We start from the raw sequence: 26087 nt of genomic DNA, 5'->3' as shown, positions 1-26087 counted from the left end.
GCAGGAGAATTAAGCTGGTTTCATGCTTGAAAGAATTCTGGGTCCACTCAGCTCAATATTTTATGCAGCAACTTCTGCAGAAAGCATGTATTACATGTTTTTTTAATGTATGTTCAATTTGAAGCAATTTTATTAGACTTCGGAAGCTTAGATCTCAATAAAAACATCATTTCAAATGTTTATTGTCAAAATATGTGTTCAGAAAATGTCTTCAATTTCTTTTAAACATCCTCCTTTTCCCGCTTTGAAAATGTCGATATTTTTTATTTACCATGTCATCAAAAAGGGGCTGCCTTACCTTCCATGTGAATTGGACAATTAGACCCTACCCCTAGTTAACATCAAAAGAAATGCTGCCCAAATCATTATCTCTCCAGCTCGCACTAAAAATTCATTTTTGCCATTTACTGAATCCAAGCTCTGTAACCCTGGGACAGGAACTGCAGTCCCAAACCAGCCGTGCTGTCAGTAGAGGTTTGACTTTTCCTGGCTCGCTCAGTGTTTTATCACAGAGAGGCTGTCAGCTCAACTGTCTTGGAAACACAACAGAGGCAGAGGTCATCTCTCAGATAGCTGGGCGTCAGGCATTAACACACACCTCCAAAATCCACCCAGAGACAGATGAGCAGCCAGCGCAGGCTGTGCAGCGGAGACGGACTATAGCCTTTGTACAAATCCCTGCTTAACAAGCAGAACACAGGCTCCTGCGTTCTGCACCTGCTCTATCTTCCAAGGCAGAAAACAGGCTGAATTAACCCGATTTCTCAAAGTTAGCGTAGTCATGTCTTTCGAAAAAGGATGGGATAGCTCTCACGCAAGGTGCAGACCTTTCCCATCCTTCAGCAAAATAAAGGTTGGGCAAATCAGAGGCGTAACACCGCCACCATTACCGCTGGGCCATGACTTCACTTGACAGAAAGTGGGCCAAACTCTCTACTGCTCTAACTCCACTGACGTCAATGGGGGAAGGTCAGCAGGAAATATGGCCCCACCACCAAACAGAATACAGGAACGCTATGTAACTTTCCAGCCCCTGTAAATTATCCCAGAGGCATAAAGCTGACTGTCTCCGAGGTCATTAAAAAGCTCATGGTGACAAAACACTTACTGACCCATACAAATAGTTAGCAGTGGGCTAAGAAAACCGGGTATCTGTTAGCGGTGTAGAGCAGGAAAAAACCCAGAAATCCAGAAACGGTTCTTTATCTAGCAAATATCATACATAGCAGCTAAGGACTACCCAGGAGACAGGACTGCCAGGAAAATGTTTAAGCCACCCGCTAGTTCCACCTGCTGGAATTAGTTCAAAATCTCACTCTGTAATGATCTTTACAGCTACTCGTGTTACTGGCAAATTGCTAAGAGGGTAAACAGAGCCTGTATACCGAGTTCTGTCCTCTCACAACTGCATTTTAAAAGGAATTGGAAATGATGTTTTATTTAAAGAGAGAGGAAGACTGCTAAGACAAGATGCTAATCCCACGATAAACTGCAGTGGGCTGATAAAATGCTTAACTAGACCTGCGGTGAAACTAACAGTTCAAATGAGCCCTGATTATTCGCTCCCCAAAGACCTAGTCCTTCAGCTTATTTCTTTTTTAACTAAACACTTATCTAAAATTCTTAAAGAAGTAAGCATTCATGTTTGGTGGGTTTTCTTCTTTTTTTGTTGTTGTTGGGATTTTTTTGTTTTAAGTGTTCTAGCAGTATAAGTGCAACAAAAAACGGTAATTTATTACAAAGGAAGACAGGCCAGAATATTTTCCCATGGGGTCTTATTTTCCCCTGTCTCCCTAGTCTTCTCACCTGCCTCTTGTCACATGCCCATGAGGGGGTCATCTGTCTCAAAGGCAGAGCATGCCATATGGAAAAACAGGAAAACAGGAACGAAGGGAAAGGAATAAATTGTTTCATCACCATTTCTACCTCCTAGGAAACATACAGAGCTTGGGTAACTTCTTTGTAACTTTTCATGTCAGACAATTCTCAAGCTGCATCTATAGCATGCAGTAAACTGTCATTGTAAGTAACTTCAACCAATCTGAGGACATGACCTCCATGCGGATGGCCCAGGATGACCAAACCGGAGAGTTTCCAGCAAAATACACCACCAGACTTTGGACCAAGTTGAGTACTCAGTCCACAGTATGAAACACTGATGACTTACTTCACAGTCATATAATATTTAAAAATATACTGTTTTATAGCAAGGCCATTAAAAACACACTATTTGATATCAAGGCTATTGTTATCATGTAATAAAAGGGAGATCAAACTCATTATTATAAAACGCATCATCAAAAGAGTTTTCTGCAAGAAAGTCATAGTGCAATGATTGGAAAAAATGACAAGTAATCCTTGCTGCTGGACTCTCACTCAGCCTGATGCACTCGTGCAACAAAAGCAAAAAGACAAGAGATGGGAAACAGACTGTTGTCCTACGCAGGAAAAAAATCAAGGAAACTTCATAACTGCAGATTAGGCATTAGTCAAGAGCAAACTTTGCATGTTGGCCTTTCAGTAGTTTATTATACTCCTGCCTGAAATGTGTAATTTTCTCTTAACCTCCAGCTAGTACTACATATTAGCACAAGCATTATAGTGCTATAAGCTATGTATTATAACTAGTGCATTACCTTTTCAAACAGTCATATGTTTTCAACCTTTAAAGAAAGGTTAGCTTTCAATGTGCAGTTAGAATGTCTGACGCTAATCAAAAAATATCCTGCCTCTGAACAATTTTTCAGAGTGCAAGAGAAGGGTCTTTCAGTCTTGGGCATGGTAAAATGCATTATGGGCCCATTCCTACATTCAGACATCAGAAAAAAGCTTTTAAATCTCCTCATGCTCTTCAGCAGACGTTGTTCGGTGGTGGCTCTTTTTACCGTGATTACTATAGGAAGCATTTTCAGGCCTGTTACTCTTGTACACTTTCATGCCAGCATCCACCCATTCCGTTTCCACAAGAGAAAAAGAGGATGCAGAACTCCTGCAGACAATACCCGAGGAGCCCGGCTCACCTGCTGCCACGGCCATTACTCACTTCTTGTTTGCCGTCTGAAAGTGAACAGTCATTCTGGAATAATTCTTATCCTTCTGCTTTTCTCTGGTGGCAGAGGTAACAGTGAGGTCTCCAAAGAGGTCGATCAGCCAAGTCAGTCGGGCAATTCCACTGAAAGCTGGGAATCCTGTTTTGTTTTCATCGAGGACGCTACCTGGTGCAACAGCAACAGAAAGTCTTGAGAAACAGGAAAGAGAATAATGCCCTCTGCATAGGAAAGGCTGAAGAAACTGCAGTGTTGCAGGCTTGGAGACCAGGGTGTAGAAAGGCCATGAGTGGATAGATGGACTGAGTAGGAAAGTCAACAAACACGGTCAACCTTGAAATGGATCAGTTGGTGAGCTATGACAGACAAGGTTGCACAAAGTACATATACAACAAACTCTTCAGGATGTGTTGAGGACAGGAGGGTGTACGTGGATTCAACAAGGGAATGAAATAAGGAGAAAACAATGGCTTGAAAATCTCTCCCAGCTCTTCTGGGGTCAAACATCAGTACAGAAGACTAAAGGTCCCCACTAGAAACTGGGACACTTCCTCAGAGCTCATCCTCCTCTCTGAGACCAATACGAATGAGAAATTGGTCACTACCACCAAAGTACAGAAGGGATGAAGAAGTGCTCTCTCCTCCATACAGCAAGGCATGGGCTTGCGTTCTTCACCAGACAGCAGAAAGAGATTAGCAAAGCAACAGCCTGTAGAAGACAACTGTTAAGTCAAAGGTGCTTTCCAGACAGTTCTGTAACTTCATGGAAATATCCAGAACTGATACCTGTGTCTCTAGTCAGTTTATAGACAGACTCTCATCTAAAAGGACTGAATGAAGCCTGGAAGGACTGGCGTCCCTGTGGAGCAGGCAGACAAATCCAGATGGACTTCGATTTCCTCACAGCTACTGACCTGTGAAATGCAATGTTCCCTTCACCAGGTCTTTCCCAGCCACCTCTTTTTTCAGCTGCTTGTACTCTTCAGTCAGAAGCTCAATGTGCTCCACATGGAGTATTTTATCTGCCATAAAAAAAAAAAAACAAACCAAACAACAATACACCAAAAATCAGGACAGGTTAAAGAAGAGCTTTCTGTGTAAATCAAAGGCACGTCTAAGCAGTAAAGGCTTCACCAGCCACCAGCGGGAACTCACTTAGAAACGTTCTCACGCATGGCTGGCAAAATGATGTCAGGAAGAAAACCAAACACGGACCCTGCACTGAGGCATCAATCTGGGTTAAGGCCGTGGCATTGCGGGACATGGTTTAGTGGACATAGTGGTGTTGCATTGATGGTTAGACTTGATGATCTTACAGGTCTTTTCCAACCTTAGTGATTCTGTGATTTTCAGGAGACAACAAATATAGAGACTACAGGAAGAGCAGCCACTATGTTTAACAGAAACTCTGTAACGAAACCCAATACCCAACTAAGGCTGAAACACGACTCTTCAAAGTAAAAGATGGATTAATTCTTGGCCTCTTTCCCCTCACATTTCTTTGTTCTGCATTTTTCCTCCCAGGGTCGTAGGAAAGAAAAAGGAGGGGAAAAAAATTGCATAATACTCAGACCCAGATTGTAACAATATATTAAGGAGTATCTCCCTCCATAACAATTAATTGGGATACTTTGGAATAGAGGCTATCCAATACACGTTGAATGTGGCCCGCATTCAATGTGTTTTTCTGGAAGGTTTCCAGGAGAGTCAATTTAGGCTGCTGACAGTAACTGCTGCTGCTTCAAGAGAAGAGGCATAAATTCTGCTCAATGGGAAGACATTTGGCAAGCAACAAGGCAGTAAGTGGTGTTGGTACAGGGAAACAGCAAAGCAGAAATCCTATACCTCCGGTGTTTTAGGACAAAAGTCACAAAGGAAATTTTTAAGAAGCAATGGTATAAATAGTGCAGCTTGTCCAAATGGTTTGCACCCTGCTCCTGCCCAGCACCGTTCTGTTCCTTGCAGCCCCATACATCCCCACTGGCCTCAACTGAACTGCTAGCTTCTTTCTGACCCTTGGCACCACAGGGGTGGGACCACACGCTTTCCAGAAATAAAGAGATTTTGCTTAGAGACAAGCTGTCTTTCAGACAGGGATGCCTTGCTGGCCTACAATAGCATGAGCAGCTGTGTGTGACCAGCACATCACAAATGCTAGAAGCTAGGAGAGCTGTTTCCAGATTTTTTTTCAGGGAGAGAGAGGACAGAGAAGTGCACAAGTCCGATGGCTACACTCATTAAGTGCTTTACTGTCACTGCGACAGACGTTTCCTTCTCTAACTGCATTCTTAGTGTCACAAGCAGAGACCAGTGCTTTTGTGAGGGCAAACGTACCTTACTCTTAGCCTTAACATTTGTGTGTTTATTTCCCCATTGGCACACGTCTTAAATCCTACATTGACACGTCACTGAGACAGGCATAGTCCCTTGTATGTCATGACTAACAGTAGACTGGAGCCCTGCCTTTGAGTTTGATGCCTTTGGTGCTACCAAACAGGTAATACTCTTTACACCCTTGAGAACAAATGCCTTTACCTTTCTGTTCAGCCATCTCCCAGAGCTCATGGGCTGCCTTAGCGGACAAAGCCATGGGGTACTCAACAAGGACGTGTTTCCCAGCTTCTAAAAACATTCTGAAAGGGATACAAGATCAGTCTTTAAAAAGTATGTCATCGTAATCATCTCTCTCCACCGTGCAAGCTGCTTCTCATTGCCACAGTCAGCCCCATATGGAGAAATGCACAACACGGAGTAACAGAAATAAATAGCAAGCTTCCTAGCAAGGATGGTGTGGTGGCTACAGCACACATTTAAACACCAGGAGAGCTGGGTTTTCATTCTCCTTTTTCTGCAGAATTCCCTCACTCACCTAGAGTAAGTCACTAAAATGCCGCAACGTAGAGCACTGCAATTTCTAACTTCCAGACACGCGAGTGGCTGGAGTGGGGCACTGGAGTGCCCTTCCTCTATATAGTCTGTGAGGGAAGGCTTTGAATCCTGTTTTAAGCCGCCTGTCCATCAAACACAGGCCTAAAGGTATGCAATTGGAATTACTTGGGAAATGAATGCATCTTAAATCCTACTCTCTTCCAGGGCTTATTGGGTGCTCTAAGGAACTCGCTATCATTCACTTCAGGCTTCTAGTCTGGCAGTCTCTCCTCCAGTGTCCACATCCTCTCCTGCAACAGCTTTACACAGTTCCTCTATGCTTCTGAGTTACAGGGCAAAGCGTGGGAAAAGGAAAAAAAACCACCTCAAAATACCTGATGGTTTCTTCATGGCTTCTGTTCTCTGTGCTGATGAAGGCTGCATGGATCTCTTTGCTTCTTAGAGCATCTTCCAGGCTAATCTGCTTGGCCTCATTAATATTGCCAAAACTTCTCCTGTGTATTTAGCATAAATACAACCAGAGCATAACCATCACAGTCCATTTTTCCCAACTACATGTTGTGCAGCAGCACTTGGAAATAGTTCCCATAGACCACAGACTCACTGAGTTCAACCAGGGTAGAACAAAGGCAGCTTGTAATTCGGGAAGGGCACGAGCACTTACAGACTGAAGTGGAGTGCGCAAAAGAAGAAAACAGATGGGTCAGTGTGTAGGTGGTGGTATCAGGACAGAAACTGTACTGCTATTGAAGTGTAAAGTGCTTTTTGGTTTTGGTGTTTTGTTTTTTTAATAAGCATCATTACGAAAGAGCCATTTTAAAAGAGTAACTTGAAAGAGGACAGTGCTCCTATGGGAGAACTTCTCCCCACCACGCTGGACAACGTAGGCAAAAGCACTTGAGTTGGCAGGGCCACATGCAACTACAACAAGCAGGAACAAGCAGGAGAGGGACAAAGCAGATGCTTGGCTGTGATGACTCCTAACCTGCAACACACACTCACCACATCAGTGCTAAGGGGAAGGCTCTCTTGGCCACCACCCTGAGCACACCTCCACCTGAAAATGAAACACACACTCCCCCCAAAAGCCCTTTGCATTAGTAAAGACTGGAGCAGACACCTTGACAGTGTTAGGATAGGTGACAGAGGGTAGGTCGCAAGCACGTCTTGAAAGCAAAGACCGGTAATGTTTGCCTGTGATTGGGATGCAAAGAGCAAGGCAACGTATCCAAGCAAGCTGTCTGCGAACCGTGCATTTCGACAGCACCGTTTCTCAACAGAAGTAGTGGAAACCCTATCTTCAGTGTTGTTCAAGGCCAGCCGTAGCACTAGCAAAGGCATCAGGGAACCAAGAGTGTATTTGGCAGGAAGATAAACTGGATGACCTAACGGGTCCTTTCAGTCTCAAACAACCCTGACTGCATGATTTAAATATAGCTGGAAAAATACATTCACAGTCTGAGATCCATACATGTACTGCCTAACTATTTAAAACCTTTATGCTCTGCTGTTATGGGGCAGACAGTCTAGCAGGAGTGCTCAGAAGGAGGTATATGGTAAATATCCACAGCTCCAAGCTAGTGAGAAAACCTCTTGCTCTCTAAGAGGCAACCTTACTGTATGTACTAATTTATCGGATTTTCTTTAAAGACATCTACAGGTCAAGTGCCTGGTATACAAAAAAAAAAAAATAGAATTTTATGATGAAGTTGCAGTATTAGGAGCTTTACAACATATTTTTGTAAAAAAACTTTTTTAAAACTCTGTAAAACTTCTTATGTTTTTAAACATTTCTACAGATGTCATGCAGACATTAGGTCATTAGGGTAATTATTGTCTGTATCATCCTAAACCTACAGGAAATTTCAGTCAGACAGAATTGCATTTCTTTTTATCACACAAATCCTGCAGCAAGAACATCTCTCAGCTTTTATTTTAGTCATTTCTGCAAGGTATCTCACTAAGGTAACCTATTTGTTCCCTCTTGCAAAGCTTTCTGTGCTCATTTCCTAGCTGCCACTCAGAATGACGGGCATATTTGCATAAACTTTCCCTTTTCAGACAGCCTTAATTATAAGACAAATATAAAACTTTGGATATTCGTCCCCTGCCCCCCCTCAAATAATAGTCCTCCACATGAAAAGGCATGTGCACCGGAAGAAAGAAACATTACAATACCCATATTAAACACACTAAGATGAAATTTCTAACCTGGATACAAATCCACAGAGTTTCAGGTGCTCAGAAGGGCTAGAAGGCATCGGATTCATCAAGTCTCGGATCCGTGCTAGGCCAGCAATTCCAACTCCAACCACCACGGTCCCAAACATTTTGTTAATCTGACCAAAGGGGAAAAAAAAAAAAAGCAACATTTTTTTTTTTCTTTTGGCAGGGAGAGGAGCATCTGGGAGGGGAGGTGGGAGGGTAGATTACTCTTGAACTCTGCTTTCATACAGCCAAACCTTATTCAGATGTCAGCAACGAGCTAACAGAGACGTAATGCTATAGGCTACTGAGCTCACTCGCATCCCATTGAAATGTGGTGAAGCAGTTCAGCTTGTCATAGGACTGGACTTCAAACTTGCATTTAACAGCTATTATATCACAGCTCCGGCACAAAGTTCTTCCTTTCCTTGAATAGAAGGCAGACTTCAAAAGTGAGACATTCTTCTATTTATATCACTGCTTCCACGCTGGAAAGGAGCCAAAAAGGTTCTGCAAACCCAGCAGAGCTTTATATAAACCCTGCTGACTTCCTGAGCGTCTGCAGCACAGCCTGCTCCGGGCTGCCACACGGACATTCACAGCGCACAGGAGCATAGCCGGAATACTTTGGGACAGGAAGCAAAGAGCATCTTTTCTTCCCCCACGTAACCGCTGGCATGTCCTACAACGTCAAGATGCAACCAACCATCTGATAATTTGATCAAGATGCTTGCTTGACATTTCCATGCACGAAGAAAGCTCTGCCATCTCTTTAATGACAAGCAGGCATGTCCTCAAAATTTACAGCTCCCAAAAGCACATTCCTGCCACAACTGCATCGTACGGAGGATGAGCCAGGTATTGCGCTCGCTGGCCGGGCTGCTGGGCCACTGGTAATAAATTCTTCTTTTATGATTTGCCATTGATTTGCGGAAGCACTGGACAACTGGTGTAACCTTTCAAACCTGCACAGTTCCACCACCCTGAGGACAAGCAACACTTTGTAAAGTAATTTTAAGATTTACAGGAAAAATGGCCTAAAACCAAGCCAAGTCAGCCCCTCTGCATTTTTTGTTCCTTCCATCCCACGACAGCATCCCTTCAAACTCTGTTTTTTCTGTTTCAGTGTTCTCCCTCCTGCCGCTGCCGATCCCTTCACCTGAGTGAACTCTTTCGATCGCTTCCACTACCCGGCTGCAGCCCTTCAAATGCTTCCAAGACTTAAATGGATAAACGGACAACCCCACTTCACTCTTCCTTGTGCCTCTTCTCTGATGGGATCACAGTACAGCAGCACAGCCGTAAGTGACTGTTCTGACAGTGCCAGAGGTTGACAGCTGCTATGAAATTACCTCGACTGGCACAAAGAAAAAAAAATTAAAAAATAAAAGAAAGCCCCTCTCCAATCACATGTCATGTGTGGATTTTGTTTTTCATTAAGCTCCTGCCTACATATATATTTCTGTTGCTGCTGAACTCTGCTTACTTTATACACGCCAAAAGGGTACAAGGGTAAAACACACAGTGGCGTGTTTAATGTAGAAGAAGAAATGAGTCATATTGGAAGACTTCTCTAGAGCAAGTACAGTGACATGTCATTACCAAATATTTGAGGTATAACATGATGACACTGCTCACCAGGGAAGAGAGATGTATAGGGCTGAGAGAGAGGGGGGATAGGAGGGTAACATAACCACACAACCCACTTTCAGTTCTACCCACAGGCAGAGTGTCCTGGTCCGGGCTCTCAGTTACACTCGCTGTTCTCTATGGCCAAAGAGAAAAGAGACTGAGACATGCAGAATGACCTCAGCTGGAAGGAGCCCCTGGAGGTCACCCGATCCAAACCCCACTCAGCCACACGCCGAGTTCTGACTGTCCCCACGGATGAGAACCCGGCAACCTCCCAGGGCCCCTGCTGCAGTGTTTGACCACCGTCACAGCAAGAACAACTTCTTAGTATCTACTCAGAGTTTCCTGCATTGCCTTTTGCCATTTCACTGCACATCTCCCAAAAGAGTGTGGCTCCAGCTCCTCTACATCCTCCCAAAGCTGTAGGCAGCACTAGTACCCCCCTTTTCCCTTCTTTTCTGGAGGCTGGACAAACCCAGTTCCCTAAGCCTCTCCTCATTCATCATCTGCTCCAGCCCCCTGACCATCTTGATGGCTCTCCACCAGACTCGCTCCTGTGTTTAACTTATTTCTCGTACCAGGGTACACAAAACCAGACACAGCACTGCAGGTGTAGCCAGGTCCTGTGGGCTACACTCTTGCTAATGCAGTCCAGGACACGGTTGGCCTTCTTCGCTAGAAGAGCATGCTGTGGCCTGAGGTTCAACTTGTCCACCAGCATCTGCCAGGCACTTTCTGACTTTCCAGCCAGGCAGTCCCCAACCTGTACTGGTGCACAGGGTTATTCCACCCTGGACAAGGGACTCTACATTTGCCTTTGCTGAACTTCATGATGGTCCTATCTGCCATTTCTCCAGCCTGGCCAGGCCCTTCTGGTGTACTGACCACTCCCCCCAGTTTGATTTCATCCACAGACTTGCCAAAGCTGCTCTCCAACCTATCGTCCAGGTGGATAATAAAGACATTTAACAGTATGGAAGGTGAGCGCAACAGTTGCCCTTTTCCAGTCACTATGAACCTCCCCTGATCACCAAGTGGCTTTGCAGTGAGATCAACCAAGTGGCTTTGCAGTGACATCAACCAAGTCCCTCAGCACCCTTGGACGTACCCTGTCTGGTGCCAGGGGCTGCTGTACATCCAATCAGCTCAAGACCTATATCATTGTCTTCCTCTACTGTGGGTGATGCTACATTCCCGCAGGCTCCGTTAGCAGACTCAGAAACCCAGGAGGTCTGAGGACGGACCTTATTAGTGAAAGCCACGGCAAAAAAAGGCATCAAATACCTTTAATTTCCTTCACCCCGGCCCCACTGAGCAGCAGGCTCATATCTTCTCAGCCTTCTTTTTGTTGCCAATGTACCCAGAGAAACCCTTCCAACAGCTCATTTCAGCTCCAGCTGAGCTTTGCCTTTCCCAGCTCTGTCCCTGCAAGCTTGGCCACCTGGATAGTCCCTCCCAGCTTATGCACTTTCTTTTTGTGTTTGAGCTCAGTCAGGAGGTCCCTGCAGATCCATGTCGGCTTTCTGCCACGCTTGGCTCTGCTTGCAGCACACTGGAGTGGGGTGCCTGTGCTCTGGGGAGATCGTCCCTGTAAATCAACCTCAGCCCCTCTACCCCCCAGGGCAGTGTCCCATAGGACCTTGCCAAGCAGAGCCATCAAAAAGCCACAAAACTGCTCTTCTGAAGCATATGGTTATAATTCTTTAAAATTTAGATTCATAAAGGGCTCCAGTGTTAATCAGGACTAGGTCAGCAGAGGTTTAGAAGCAGTCCAGCTGGAGAACAGCTGAGCAGGAGCTTACTTTAAGTTCAGAAATTTTCAAGGTTACTGGAGTGTTAAGCTGTTAATATTTGCCTACTGCCTTTAGCGTGATTGGGAGTGGGAGTCGCACAGCAGACAAATTCCCCTGAAGCTCCTACAGTCACCTTTTTTGCAAGAACTGCCTTTTTTTCTGGTGAGCTGCTGACCTCCGCTTCAACGAAGTGGAGAAGGTGGGGGAGCCAACTACCTTCTTCCACTGCCATGAACAAAGAACATCTCTCAGCAGATGCTCAGGTTGCTGAACATCCAACATTTTTGCCTCTCTTTTGAAAAACTTTCCCAGTTTCATCTGATGAACAACTGCTGACCTCCCCAAAAGTCACGTTTAAGAGAAGCAAGATGATTTCAACCTAGGAACAAAACCTGTTACTATGCAACCTGCTGCCATAGCAACCAGCCATTCGGTCCAGGTCAAGGGTTTGCAGGCTAATACGGTACCCACGCAGAAAGAGACAGCTACTAAATGTACGTTACACAACCTTTGCTTATGCACGTAGCTAAGAGAAAAATCGCTACGCCTGCATCCCTGCTGCTGCTTTTTATTACCCTCATTTTGCTCACGCAACAAATCCTGGAGCTGCTCAGGGAGAAAAGTAAATTAGATGGTTTTTGGAACTGTCGTGAACCAGGTAAGAGCAGAACTGAGAATACTCATCTAAGAGTCCAGATGAATATATGAAAATTTACTCCTTAGTTCAAACCTTTACACTAGGATAACGGCTACGGTTATCTTTCAAGTACAAAACTGACAAAAGAGGAAGCCCAAGCCATAAACTGCTGTGTCTGCCTTCCATGCCTTATTCTTAAGATAGGTGACCTTGGTTAAAGATTTGACAAAAAGATTTCAGAGACATTTTCAAGGCTGCTGAACTTTGGCTGCTGTCGTACTGAAAAATTGTACGGTAAGTGATATAACAGTACATCAGCCAGCGTCCAAAAGCATTTTTCTCCACCCTTTCCTAACTAGCTGTATGAAAGCAAAGGGGCTGGTGAGAAGACTAGAAAGGGATGTCCTTCATGCTCACAGCTTGTGATTGAAGAGTGTCTCCCACCACCCAGCAGCAACCACCCTGGCCTGTTCACAGGCAGCCCTACCAGTCCCACCAAGGGTCCTCTCTGAAGCGGGATGTGGGGCATGGCGGCTGCCGACTGCTGCGGGAGCTCTTCCCTACTGACAGCCAGAAGAAGTGGCTCCTCTTACTAAAGGAGATGAGCCCTCTATGACACTGAGAAGCAGACCCGAGAAAGGCATCTAGATGAAGAAAATGTTTTATCCTATACCAATATATCATCATCCCATCACCCTTCTGCTCTCTGTCGAGTTTTGTGTGCTTGTGCTGCTTACCTCCTCCAATGAATAGATAACAGACTACTCTGTAGCAAAAAAGTGGTCTATACCCAAGTATTCTTACAAAATTTAGTAGAAAAACAGGAATATTCGGCAGCAAAACAGGCAATGCCCAAAGGGATCGGTCACCCAGCAAATGTGTTCCTCCACAGCACAATCACAGTGGACTTCAGTCCCTACATCTCAAAACTGCTAACGCTCACAGAGGTAAGCTTCAGGGAAGTGTGCCTTACCTCTGTTTTATGCAACATTGCTAAGGCCATGCAAAGCCAGTGCAGAAGCAAGATAAAAGGCAGAACTGAAGAATTTTCTCCCCTTCAAGAAAATTTGTCATGGCATAACTAGACATTACAGGATGAGAACTGGTACCTTCTCTCATGATATATAGACAATTTCACTAAGCCTCGTGCATTCTCCCTGCGGTTTTCAAAGTCTTGTTCCCAAAGGTATGAATGAGTGACTCACATGTGAAGTCAAAATATTTTGCGATTAATGTCACATGCAACAGCGTAACGGTGATGTGGGAGTCTTCCCTGAAGCACTCCCAGCCTGGTCTTTTTAAGTGTGCTACTTCCAATGACTACCACTTTACTACCACACATATTTTAAGAGTAGCAGAAACCTCACAGACGAGTACTTAATCTGAAAATACTGCTGTCAAGGTTAGTTCACTTTTGCATACTCAACAGTTGAACCATTTCATTCCCACAGTAATTGTTCAGCAATATTCACTCTCTGCAGCACCCCCCCTTCTATACCGCTCAGATCTTTGCTAACATTAAATCTATAACTCTACCAAACCTGAGTGCTGACATATGTTGTCACTTCCTTCCTGCCACTTAAAAAATACACAATACAATCCCTACTGTCCTGGCAGCCACCTCCCACTGCTCCTAAGAGTAAAAGGGGACCTAAATGGCCAGGGGCCAGCAACTGGGGAGACTGGGATTCAAGGGCAGCTACTGGGCAGATGGGAGTGTCTGAGCCTGACTGCTGGAGGGATCCACCTTGTACGTATGTACATATATATATATATATTCATTCATTCTCACTAGTGGACCTCCATCCTGCTCAGCCAGAGAGTGCAAGAGGATGTGGCTGCTGGTGCTGTCTGTGTTTGTGTGAGTGCTCTGTCTGTGATCTACGTGGCTGGCCATGTACAAGCATATACACATGGTGTATACGTGGGCGCTGTGTACATCTGCTGACTGGGAATATGTTTTCAGCCTCACTACTTGGTTGGACCAGGGGCCACGGAGCTGCACAGCCTCGTCCCTCTCAGGCTGTCGGATTCAACCTGATATTTTCCCTTAACATAAACCACGCTGGACTGAGGAAGTTCCCCAGAGCTCCCTTTGCAGCGGACTTGCAAATTAGATGTCATAGAAAATTTTTTCTCTGTTACGGCAGCAAAGCCCTGAGATGGGGGTTGCAGCACCTTCCTCAACAGAAGTTTTTAGGGGAACACTGGACAGACAGGAGCAGTCACTGTAAGATCAACCAGTTGAAACCTTGAGGTCCTTTCCAGCCCTACATCTCTGATTTCAAATACCCAGAGCCCTGGCTGACGCTGTACTTGGGGTGTTGGTACGTATTATAGCCTGTGCCACCACATCTTACTCTCATATTGGCTACTGGTAGCAAGACGCATCTGCCTGGAGCAGAGAAAGCAGCTGAACAGTGTGGCCTTTGTTATCGTTGTTTTTTAGAAGGGAAGAACTGCACAAATGCTCCAATTTAGCAGCCTATTCAAAGGCATACATATCCTTTGTTCTGCAGGAAACCACTTATGGTCTCTAACCTCTGTATGTGCTGAAGTACCTTTCGGAAGCAGACCCAACACAGGCCTACCAATCCTAACTAAAGGCAGAACTTGAAGAAAAAGGAAAAGCAGAAATGGAGGCAAAGAAAATAATTGTTTGAATGCTAACGTGCTGGAGCAGGAGTTTGTGGTTTTGCTCTGCCTTTGCTGCAGCCTAGAGATAAAAGTAAAGTCCTTCTGCAAGAAAGAGACAGTCAGGAAGGCAACCCCCACTCTCTTTGTTACTTCTCTTTAAAACATTAACTGAACATAAAATGAGAGTCAGAAATTTTCTCAAAAACCTGCCAAGACCATTTACAGTCTCCACATTTCAGAGGAAAACAGCACCTTGAAGTTGGAGAGCAACCACACACATTTTCCTTGAGAGTTGTTTGTTATGTTCTTAAGTATCAGCCCTCCCCAGCATCTCTCCATCTCTCACACCCATCTCTCCGGCTATCACAACCCAGGCCACAGTTCCCTGGCAGGCACGCAGGCTCTGGTAGGTGAGTTATACCTTCCAGGAACCAACTCTAGCAAAGGTTTGCCGGCAGAAGAGTGTCTCTCATCCTGCCTGGCACCACTGTACCTTGGGACCAGCCAGGGCAGGCTTTTCTTCCTGGCTTTTAAATGCCATTTGAACAATACACCTGTATTGGTCTACATTTATATGCAGGCTTATTTGCCCAGGCTCTCTGATTAAATTCTGGTTTTCCAGCTGGCTGCCAAAGCTAAAGTTGATATAGTTATATTGAGATATGGCCAGATGCTGTGTTACAGCTGCCAAACAAGCACCTTTACTATATGCAGTGATGGTTAATAATAAATGACTGCACTTGTAACAGATATACTGACTCCAGCATTAATACTTAAGTAGAAAGGCAAACCTTTTAAAAACATACTTCTGCAACTTAACTCTTCTAAGTCCACAACACTCCAGACTCCTGTCACAATGAAGTTGTTCTCTACAGCCTGCAACTCCATACTTGCAGCAAAAACATTTCACAAAACTAATATAAAACAGTGAGAGGTACTGGAAGAATCTGAAGACCTGTTTTTAATACATAACATATTCCACCCTGTGGAGAACTGACTCAGAAGTGCTGTGACATACATGCATGAATATGAATTACTATTTTGTCCTGTTCTTTGTCTGTAGTCACCCTTTGTGGTTCAGATTTGGCTGCTAGTCTGAAGAGGAAAAACAAAGGCAAATAACACTTTTGAGATGGAGTCCCAGAGATGCATAGAGAAGCCGAGTCCTCAGTCAGGCTCATGCCTACACTGCTAAGGCTGAAACTATCCAGGAAAGAACTGAGCCTGCTTTGGGGCACCTGAAAAAAGTTAGAGGAAGACATGAAGGGCTCCACTTTTTATTTTGTAAAAATACCCCCTTAGAAAAAAAAACAAAACAAACCCTTACTTCTAATGTTAAGTTTCCAGGAACTACTCTGGAGTGAATTACAGAGAGCCTTGTGAAACTTCTGGTTGGTAAATAAACAATCCCACATAACTGCAGCCTCATCACAGCTATTCTTTAATCAAAAGGCTGCTTGTATGTCGCTAGTTAGTATAGGACTAAAGCAAAGGGAGCCACAAACAGTCCCAAAAATTTCTTTTGGGCTTTAATGAGCTATAACAATTTTTGAAAGTGAATTTGTCCATGGTGGTAGAAGAAGAGAATAGTGTTTTAACAAGCGACTGTCAATTACTAGAGTAGAGTCCAATTTTAGATGAGCACTCAGGAGAATGAGCTATGGTATGGAGCTACCAGCAATTCGCAGATCCTCATTTTCCATGGGATCAAACAGTATTATTGCTACAGTACCAGTCTGTGCCTGAACACAGCCTGGAAAAAATAACAAAATGGTACTAACAGAAAGGGGGGGGGGGGGGGGGGGAAGGCATAAAACACGTCCTCCACCACTTTTTTGACTTAACGCTCATGGAAATACTAAAGCTAGCCCAGAGTTGAACTCTGTCAGGTTCCTGTGGACCGCGACCCGTGTCCCCTGGCTTCCCTGCAGGACAATAAGGCCACCAGAGTGAAGTCTCCACATGGCTCATCAGCTGAACACTAACTACTGAGACTCTGCTTAAACACCTGTTTCATACAAAGACATTGCTGGTTTGTGCTGACTCTTACACTTTTTAAAAATTGAGAGCTTTTCATGTGCCATTAAAAAAAAAATAGGAGTACTACACATCCATACATGCAGTTTTGGGGAAATTTTACTTGGAGGTGATCACAAGAGGTGTAGCCAACAGGGCAGGGAGCTGAGACATGCCAGATAATCTCAGCGCATTCCCTTCCTTCCCAATGCTGATCATTTTGTTTTCTCTGTGTCACGTACTGAGAGAAGAGGCTTCTCCACCTCACTTGATAGAGTCCCGAGTGCTTTGCAGGTAAACTCCAATACCAGGAGTGGTGGCTTCCAAGCCTTTGCTGTAATACAAATGAAGGTGATGATTACAGAAAAATGTTCCGAAATATTTTCTCAATTACTACATCTGCCCCTGAATTTGCCTGCCAATTACTGCAGTCCTTTCTACAAGAATTTTCTTCCTCAGAGGGTGTCACGAATGCAGAGCTGGGCTGGGCAGAAGCAGGGAAGCTGTGTTTCCAGGCTGTATTCCTACTTTCTCCCAGAAATTTACTGGGTGACAAGCAAATCACATGCCCTTTCCCTGTCAGTCCTCCCAATTCCAGAAGAGGGGAAATCTCTCTCTTCTGTAAAGCACTCTCACACCTGCTGATGATAAGTGCAATGTAAGAAGTAGGTATTATTACAACCTCTCTTCTTCGCTGTAGGAAATCCCACACAGATCAGACATCTAGAAAAGGTAGCTATAACTAAGGTTGGTATTGAAATAGCCATATAAAGCAATGCCATATAATGCATGACACAAAAATATCTTTTTTCTCTCCTTTCTCTTGCTGTTAAATTCATCTGAAACCTGAATCCTACAAGGAATTATATGCGTGCTTAGCTTTAATCACAAGTAATCCCATTGATATCAATGAGAATACTCCTACAAGTACATTAAGAAACAAGAGCTTTTGCTGTTTACTGTAATATTAGTAGGCACAAGAACAAAACACATGTCCAGCCACAAGTATGGTCTTTTAATATCTTTATGGACTCAACCCAGTAGATGATACCTATCTTCCGGTCCACTAAAGGTCACTCCGTGACAGGCTGACCTATTTTGAGAATTCCCAAAACAAAAAAAGCATTCCTGCTGCGCACTGCAGTCACCATCACTGCTTACCATGGCTGATGAAATCCTCTGCCTCCATCGTTAGCATGATGGCAAATCATAACACCGGGGCCTGCTCCATACTCTCTTCAGAGCAAACAATATACACATAAATTGTAGCTGGGCAGACAAGTGCATTTTTTTAGCCAACTTTCTCTTCCCCTACCCCAGCAAAAATGTTTTCACCCTTCTAAAATAAATTGAGAGTGATAGAAAGGTTTTTTTAATAACTAGATTAAGATAACTTGAGATTTAGATAAAGTTTTGCGTAACGTAATCTTAAAAATGATCCATGCGGTGGCTAAGACCTCTGTCATTTTATCAGTCTACCACTCCTCAGTAGGGCCTGAAAAATGCCATGGATACTCTCCATTCCCATTAAATTTTGGAAATCAACCAATGGCAGCAATTGCTTTAGAGTAGGGAAAAAAAATAGCTCTTGAATGAAGATTAACAACTGAGGTTACTCAAACCCCTCCTAACTTTAGAGCTCAGTATTTTTCATGTTACTGGGCATCACAACACTCAAGAATCGTACAGGCCAGCCACTAGCCTGCTCTCTCATGACAAGTGAGACTGAAATTCAATGTGATTTAGCAGTCAAGTAGTCAGGACATGCTACTCATCTGTTAAAATTGTCCCAAGAAACTGAAAACACCTTTACCAAAATATCAGCCACTAGAGGGGGTGTTTGGTATCCTACTTAAATCATATTGATATGAAAGTTAATTAAAAAAATATTGAAAAGGTTACAGGAATGCTGTAAAAGCGTATTTCCCACAGCACTTCAACTGCACATTAGGTCCCATGCAAAGTTTTAGGAAGAACAATGCTTTCTTTGTGTATAACCAGACACGTTGCAAAAGCAAACTCCACGTCTCCCAATTCCTAGGTCTACCCCCATCAAACCCTACGATTTCTACTAGCAGAGAGGTAGTTTTATATGCCAAGAAGGTGGCTAAATTACCACTAGTTTTGATTTGCCTGTACAGTCAGACAGCTCTGAGCATGCCTAAACCTGAACCTTCAAGTGTGCCAACCTAGAGCCTGACACGCTCAAGCTCATGCTCAGGCTTGACAAACAAGCAAAAGAATGACCTACAAAATGGTTCCTATTCACAACTGTCTGCTCTCTACAGATCCGTCATCACCAGATTTAGTGTTCCAAAAAGTCTCCAAAAGGACCTAAAAACCAGCCACCGAGCTGGGTCCAACTGCAAGCGAAGGAGAAGATCCTACTTGGCTGAAGCCACTCCAACAACTACTAATATTAAAACATGTCTAAAGAGAACTAAATACATATTGCAATTTCCAGATCAGGTATTCCCATCTTGCACGTGGATGTGTAATGAATACAAAACTCATTAAAAATTATAACCTGACTTGATGGTTGGGTCCACGCAGTAACATTATCTGGAGAAGGACACAGGATGGATTGTGCCAGTGTATGAGGGGCACTGTAGGTTCTACATACTTTGTTACATCTCGTTGGTTTGGGACTGGTGAAGCTGCTGGCAGCGCCTACAAAAATCATGACCCCCCACCAAAATCTCTGTAAAAATAACTGTAATTGGTTAATAGGCTTCAAAAAAAACCTTTTACTCCTCATAATCTGCCTTCAAAGATGTGGAGCGTGAAGGTTTTAGTGAAGCTGAATGCCTGCTCAGAGGAGTATTTTAAATACACAACCTATTCAGAATCAGCATGGCCATGTAGTCAGGAGAAAACAACCAAATACCACTCTTTTAATTTCCTCTGCCAAATGGATCTACTTAATGTGGACCGCTATTTTATTTACAACAACTGTGGCTGAACAAATAGATAATATCCCGTCAAAGGCAAGATCGGCACAACCGCCTAACTTTGCAATAACTAAAACAGCTACTGCAAAGGTTCAGGAGCAGATAATTCTCAGTCCACTGGATTTTTTTCTGCTATGTTTTGGTAACGTGATTTAACAGTTACTTTTATAAGCTAAGAGCTCTGTCCCCTCCTCAAGTTCATATCCTTAACTGCATCATCCCTTTAAGTGATTGAAGAGGTCATTGAGTTCTGGAAAGAAGAGAGTGGCTGTAGTGAACCACCACCATCCTATCTTACCAATGGTAACATTAAAGATATTTTAAAATGTAACAGCAATCCCGCTCATTACTTTATTCAGCCTTGCAGCTTTTTAAAATCTTAGTATAAATCCCTTCTTTCCTCCTTACCTTCTGCTAGCATAACTCAGCAAAGCATTTGGAGGTTTTGGGAAAGAAACTCACTGTATAAGACTAATTTGTATTATTTAAGTCATTCACATCTCAGGCAGGACTGTGGCCTCTCCATAAACTGGGTTTCAGACAAATCATCTATTTTTTTATCATTAGAAATGGAAAACACAAGGCATCCTACATTAGTGTCATAAACATAAACACTACACATGGATATTTGTATGTCATTACTGTTTTATAGATGCCTGGCTTAGCTATCGGACAATAAATCTCTGTTCTTCCCTCCCATGGTCACACTTGGGTAGATAAAGGCAGCAAAGGAGCCTCAGCAGCTTCGAATACATAACTGATAACTGTCTGCAATGATCTGTTCTCTGAGTCCACTTGGATCCATTGGCTTCGGTTAGGATTAAATTGAGTCAGAGCAAGAGCATAACAGAGTGGCCAAACAATGGCTTGTGAGCCAGACTTACAGGTCACAAGCCATCTGACTACACCTGCTTTCAGGCTGGATGGTTTTTCCCCCTGAGCACATGGATTTTAGTTCTGCAGTCTGGAATAGGAAAGTTTATTCCAGGTAGGCACATAAGCAAAAATAAGGTGGTGTAGGAGCTGGAAATTAAAAATAATAATAATGAGCACACTGTAAAGGAATGCACTTTGAACTTTTTTTTGTTAGAATGACAGAATGGTTTGGGTTGGAAGGGATCTTTAAAGATCACCTGGTCCAACCCCTCTGCCATGGCTGTGACGTGTCCCTTTTTCCAGTCACTGGGAACTTTGTCTTATTGCCATGACTTTTGAAATATGATGGAGAGTGACTTGGCAACTGCATCAGTCCTCCCTGCTCATGATGATTCTCTTGATGAAAAAGGCCATCTCTGTCAGCATGGCAGTATGAGATCCCGAAGACAAAAGATGAAGAGTTGAAGCCTCATTTAGTAGTCATTTAACCAAAAGAAACTTAATCTCCAGGGTTATCAGCACCTTCGTGCTTCCTCAGGAGCTGATAACTTAACAGCATCTAGGATAGGAGGACTTCCCCTCCCATGTTTTAAAAACAGGAAGATTGTGTTTCTGATATTACTGGGCATTTGGTGCCAGGAAGGTACCAGCCAATTGACGGGGATGGCAGTAAGCTGCAGTGGACCAACAGTTTTTCTGAAAGGTGCTCTTTCAACCTGAGGACATGAACATAAGAAAACTGCTGGCCTTGCATTTGGGGGGGAAAAAAAAAGTGCATCATGCATTTCCCTGGTGCAAAATTAGGCCTTCTTCAGAGACAGCAGGGAATAAAGACTCTGTTCTCCATCTCTGCCCTCTCGAGAAAGCAGCATCCTTTCCGGTGGAGTCTTAACAGAAAAACTGGGCTCAGAGCAGCCACATTCCCTGCTCAGAGGGCAAGAGGAGAAAGGATGTGAAGCTTTTCTCTACCCTAAAACAGAGGACCAGCTGCCATCAATCCACTTCAAGCCCTGTTTATATTATCATGTAATACAGGTATTTTTATGGTTCTTTTCCTGTGTTTTCATTGTGTCTATATTGCAAACATTACTAGATCAGGCTGGTTGTCACCAGGACCTCTCCAGGAAGGACTGGGTTGGAAACACAGTCAGAATACTGTTACTTTTAAGCAGTAAGCAGAGTCAGGCAAACGACCCGCTTATTTTGAAAAGATTTATTCAACAGCCCTTAGTCTTAAGGCCTCATTACAGATGCCAGGCATGTAAGAACAGACAGTATGTCTTATCTTTCCAAATACTGGGCTAAGTGCAAGGATAGCTATTCCACTTTGCTATGCAAGTAAATAAATGTAAAATAGATTTCAAAATCAATGTTTTACTCAGCTATTGCCATTTGAGAAGATTACAAAGTCCAAATGAAAAACATGTTTCCCGGAGCAAACATTTCCAGCAGCCACCGGTACTGGCTATCCTGACTTCTGGATGACAAACGTAAGACATCTCGGGGCTGTTTCTAACAGACTGCACTCCAGGTTACCCAGACAACAAACTCAAATACTCCGTACTAATGTAGAAAACAGGTCTACTCTGTCTTACATTGGACACCAATAATGAAAGCAGATGAAGCCTATGGTCACCTCCAATGCCAGAAGTGTACCACTCCAGCTTACAGTCTCATCACTTAACAGTGAATTGTCACCAGTACAGATTCCATCTTCGTTCCCTCCTGTGAGTTCTTCAAAGATTTTTGCCACTAGAGAATCATAGCTTTAGAAGAAGACAGAAGTCAGCAGTTAATTTGCCTTCTCCATCCAAATTTTACAAATCTGATTTAATGGGGACAAAAAAAAAAATCTCAGTCCTTTATATAATTGTATCTGTCACCAAGATTAAACCTAGAGAGATCCATACAAACACGCTGATCCCACTTCCAGCTGCACACAATTGTGCTATGCCTGAGAAAAATCAGCAAATTACTCCAAAGGCAAGTACAAGCAAGCCACCGCAGTCTCTAAATTCATCACCAAATAACAGACTAACCAGTCTTCTGTTGGTAATCTGTGTCAGAGCCTGCAAAAGACAGTAAATACCGACTAAGGGCTGTTCTCCCTAGCAACAGAAAGGTTCACAAAGCTTTATAGCTTCTAGCATAGCTAAAAAACATCCATGGCATTTCAGCTCGGATGACTGTGATCTCAACTTTTCCTCTCACATCCGCTACCACTTCTTTCACTTATTTATGGAATTATTAAATAATCCCATAATCCCTATTCTTTGTGTCAGCTTTTCTCTTCTCTTGTTCATGGAACAAAGGTAACAACAATAAAGATCCCTTTCTGCCTAGACATTTCACTAAGAGGTAAAGCTAATGAACACAGTAACATTACTTGAGCCATGAGAACAGCTTGGTTTGTTAGCCAGTGCGATGCAGCCTTTAATTTATCATTTAGGATAGTTACTATAATGTAACAGAGATGCTAGTTGCCCCAAATGGGGTCTTTCTAACTGATTTATAGTGCTGTACTGAGAAGAAAGAAGGAAAAAAAAAAAGAGAAACTTATTTTATGCCAGCTGTTGAACTCATGTTGTTAAAGTGTTGGATTGCACTCATCTGGAACAACAGGATTAGCAAATGCATTTCATTATCTCTCCCAGTCAGGTGTGTTTTCTGCAATGGTTTCTAATTAGCTCAGTAGAGGTCTGTCTGGGTTGCAAACAAAAAGCCAAAGCTCTTTTTGCTTAATGGAGAAGTAAGCCCAACAGTTCGGCCTTACATGTGTAAGAACACTTCCCACCATTCAAGGCTAACTCCAGAGAAGAGGGACAGGCCCTCAGCAACCTTTGTTCTACTAAATTACAACAGGGCATGTATACATTCAGGGTCGTTTCTTTTTACTACAGGATTAAGCAGCTAAGTGCCCTGGCTTTCAGACTGTTTTTCTTCCCTAAGCCCCATTCCCTCCCCTCTCAGTGAAGTAACCTTTTTGATGCCTCACTTAATAAAGTGCAATACAAGCATACTGTAAGTTCTTTTACTATACTAAGCACTACCCGCAAGCTTCAGAAAGATCTATCATTGCCTGAAAATTAGAGGTGAATGAGTTATCCCTGGTCCTGCAAATGTTGATGTTGCTGTACCACTGTGTCAAACACAGGAACTCCTTTCCTGAGGAGTTATTCTCCCACGGCAAACACTGCTTTATCACATCGAGCCAAGCTCTTTCTGTTAGTTTCTCCACTTCTTTCCAGTTTTGGTTTGGTTTTATCTCCTGTTGCCTGACTGCTGCTTACCTAGCCAAGGATGATGGCAGCACAGACAGAGCTTCAATGGACTACACCAGTGGTAATGGAAAACACCCACTGAAGATTGCTACAACAAATCTGCATGACATACAGCGCAGCATCCTCTCTACAAGCCGTATGAACCGAGGTGACTTCAGAGTCATCGTTAAAAAGCAAAAATGCCAATTCCAATCCTGCATCTTACTGAAGTCCTGACACCCATGTGCAAGATGGGAAATGATTCCAGTTTAATTCAAAAACTGGTCAGTTAATTTACCCATTCATCTTCATTTGTTTTGACAAGGATGGTTCACTTTTAGTGCAGAGATCAAAGTGGCCCTTTTCTCATCCTGTTCTCATCTGCTGAGCTTAGTTTCTGAAGTCTGTGGATACAGTAGACGTTCTCCATTAAAAAAAAACTTTGGCCCTTTGACATGTAAAATGAAGTCTCTCAGAGCTGAATGTGGTGGTCTTTTGGGGTTGTTGGGTGTTTTTTTGGGGGGTGAGGAGTGGGTGTTGAAACATCCAGTTAGAACTACAATTTGGAAAATAGTGAGGACACTAGAAATAACAAGTTGAAAACCACGAAGACTGACTCTCCTTTTTAGCTATACAAAATAAGCATTGCCATTCCTTTAAGGATAACACAAACCATACTTCATGGACTTCAACTCCAGTTGCTCACAAACAGTAACTCAATTCACTGTCTAAAGAAACTGTGAGGTTGGTATTAGAAAAAAAAGTTGGTTGACCATGTGCATGTAAACTCAGGAGGACAAGTGCAAAATCATCAGCCTTCCAGTATAAGGGAAGTTCCCTGATCCAACAGTAAGAATCATATCAATCATTAATACTTTACTATCAATCATTGAATATCTAAGTTGCATGCACTGCTTGTGACAATAACTTTTAGTAAAACTTTAAGGCTTTCTTATACGTGCTGAAAATAATTTCAAATGTTTACCTATAATTCTTTATTTTGTGAAGATTAAACTTCAAGTTGGATTTATATTATTGAAACAGAATTGTCTTTATGTTCCCATTTATCAACACAAGTAACAGAAAGATGCTCAAACACTATGCTATTGATTTTTGGCACAGTGTCATTCTGTGTTCACATCTGTAAACAGAGAACCAACAGCTGAACAACTATCCTCATGCCAGGAAAATTAATTTAGCAAACCAATGCAAGGAGTTTGATAAAAACAATTTCACACAAAATCAGTTTGATAAACTGTTGCCCTAATTAACACTAGCTTGGTTTTCTTGAACAAGCTCCAACACAGAAGTTCAGCACGATGCCAGGAGAGTTATATAAAGGCTGAGCCTGTCTTTTCTCTGTGTGTAGACTGAGCCTTGATACATGATTTTTTTTTGAGATAGTTTGAGATTGGTGGTAGCTGTAACTAGAGTGTAAAGTAATTATTAATAAAGTGTCAATGTGTTTTACACACAGATTCTGCACTGTCTCTGAGAACATAAGAATCACCTTTCTCCTACCAAAGGCTGTCTGGAATATGCCCCACCACATTCCTTTACAAAAGGAAAACATTCTCATCTCCACTTTACACATGGGTAAACTGAGGTACAGCAAGGTTAATGGTCTGCTGTTTCAGAAGGGGGTCTCAAACACCTGTTAAAATCCATGTTTACCGCAGGATTTGGAGGAAGCTCAGCGCTTCTCCAAACAGCCCAGAAGACACTTTGTAGGAAAGGTTTTAAATGACCTCTCCCGCTCTCACCACCCACTGATGATACTTGGCTACTTCCACATCATTTACAAGCTAATACTCTGCTTCACTGCACCTTGGACATTCTTCTAAACAAAGGGATTGTATCTTTTTTTTTTTTCCCCTCTCTGTTCCCCTCCTCCCCGAGTGCTGGCCTCTCCCTTCTAGTGTGGTGGGTGCCTTTGGAGCAGCTAGGACAAACGGGACTTGCAGGACTCCCCCACTCCTTCACAGCCCAGGGGGAAACGCTGGTTGCAAGCAATCTGGGGAAGGGTGCGGGGCGGGGGTGTCAGAAGACGAAAGCGGTGCTTCCAAATCCTAACTGCAGTTAGCAGGGATTAAATAAGAGTCACTAACCTCTTCAGCTCACAGAGGAGAAACGTGATCCTGTTT

The 26087-nt window shown here is 43.3% G+C and overlaps 1 protein-coding gene across 1 annotated transcript in view; it reads right to left on the bottom strand.

Moving 5' to 3' along the window:
• The window catches only part of BLVRA (biliverdin reductase A), a 29121-nt gene extending 3034 nt beyond the window's left edge, over window positions 1-26087 (bottom strand). Inside the window, exons 1-6 of the mRNA XM_009817152.2 lie at window positions 26052-26087; window positions 8148-8275; window positions 6311-6430; window positions 5583-5680; window positions 3962-4069; window positions 3044-3215 (exon numbers count right to left, since the gene is read on the bottom strand). Of these exons, the coding sequence (XP_009815454.1) occupies window positions 3044-3215; window positions 3962-4069; window positions 5583-5680; window positions 6311-6430; window positions 8148-8266 (617 nt within the window). The 5' untranslated portion in view covers window positions 8267-8275; window positions 26052-26087. The remainder of the gene's footprint in view (window positions 1-3043; window positions 3216-3961; window positions 4070-5582; window positions 5681-6310; window positions 6431-8147; window positions 8276-26051) is intronic.

This window comes from Gavia stellata, chromosome 6 (genome assembly GCF_030936135.1).
Source record: "Gavia stellata isolate bGavSte3 chromosome 6, bGavSte3.hap2, whole genome shotgun sequence".
NCBI classification, from domain to species: domain Eukaryota; kingdom Metazoa; phylum Chordata; class Aves; order Gaviiformes; family Gaviidae; genus Gavia; species Gavia stellata.
The sequence above is the reverse complement of the archived record's forward strand: the minus strand, read 5'-3'. Positions and strand labels throughout refer to the sequence as shown.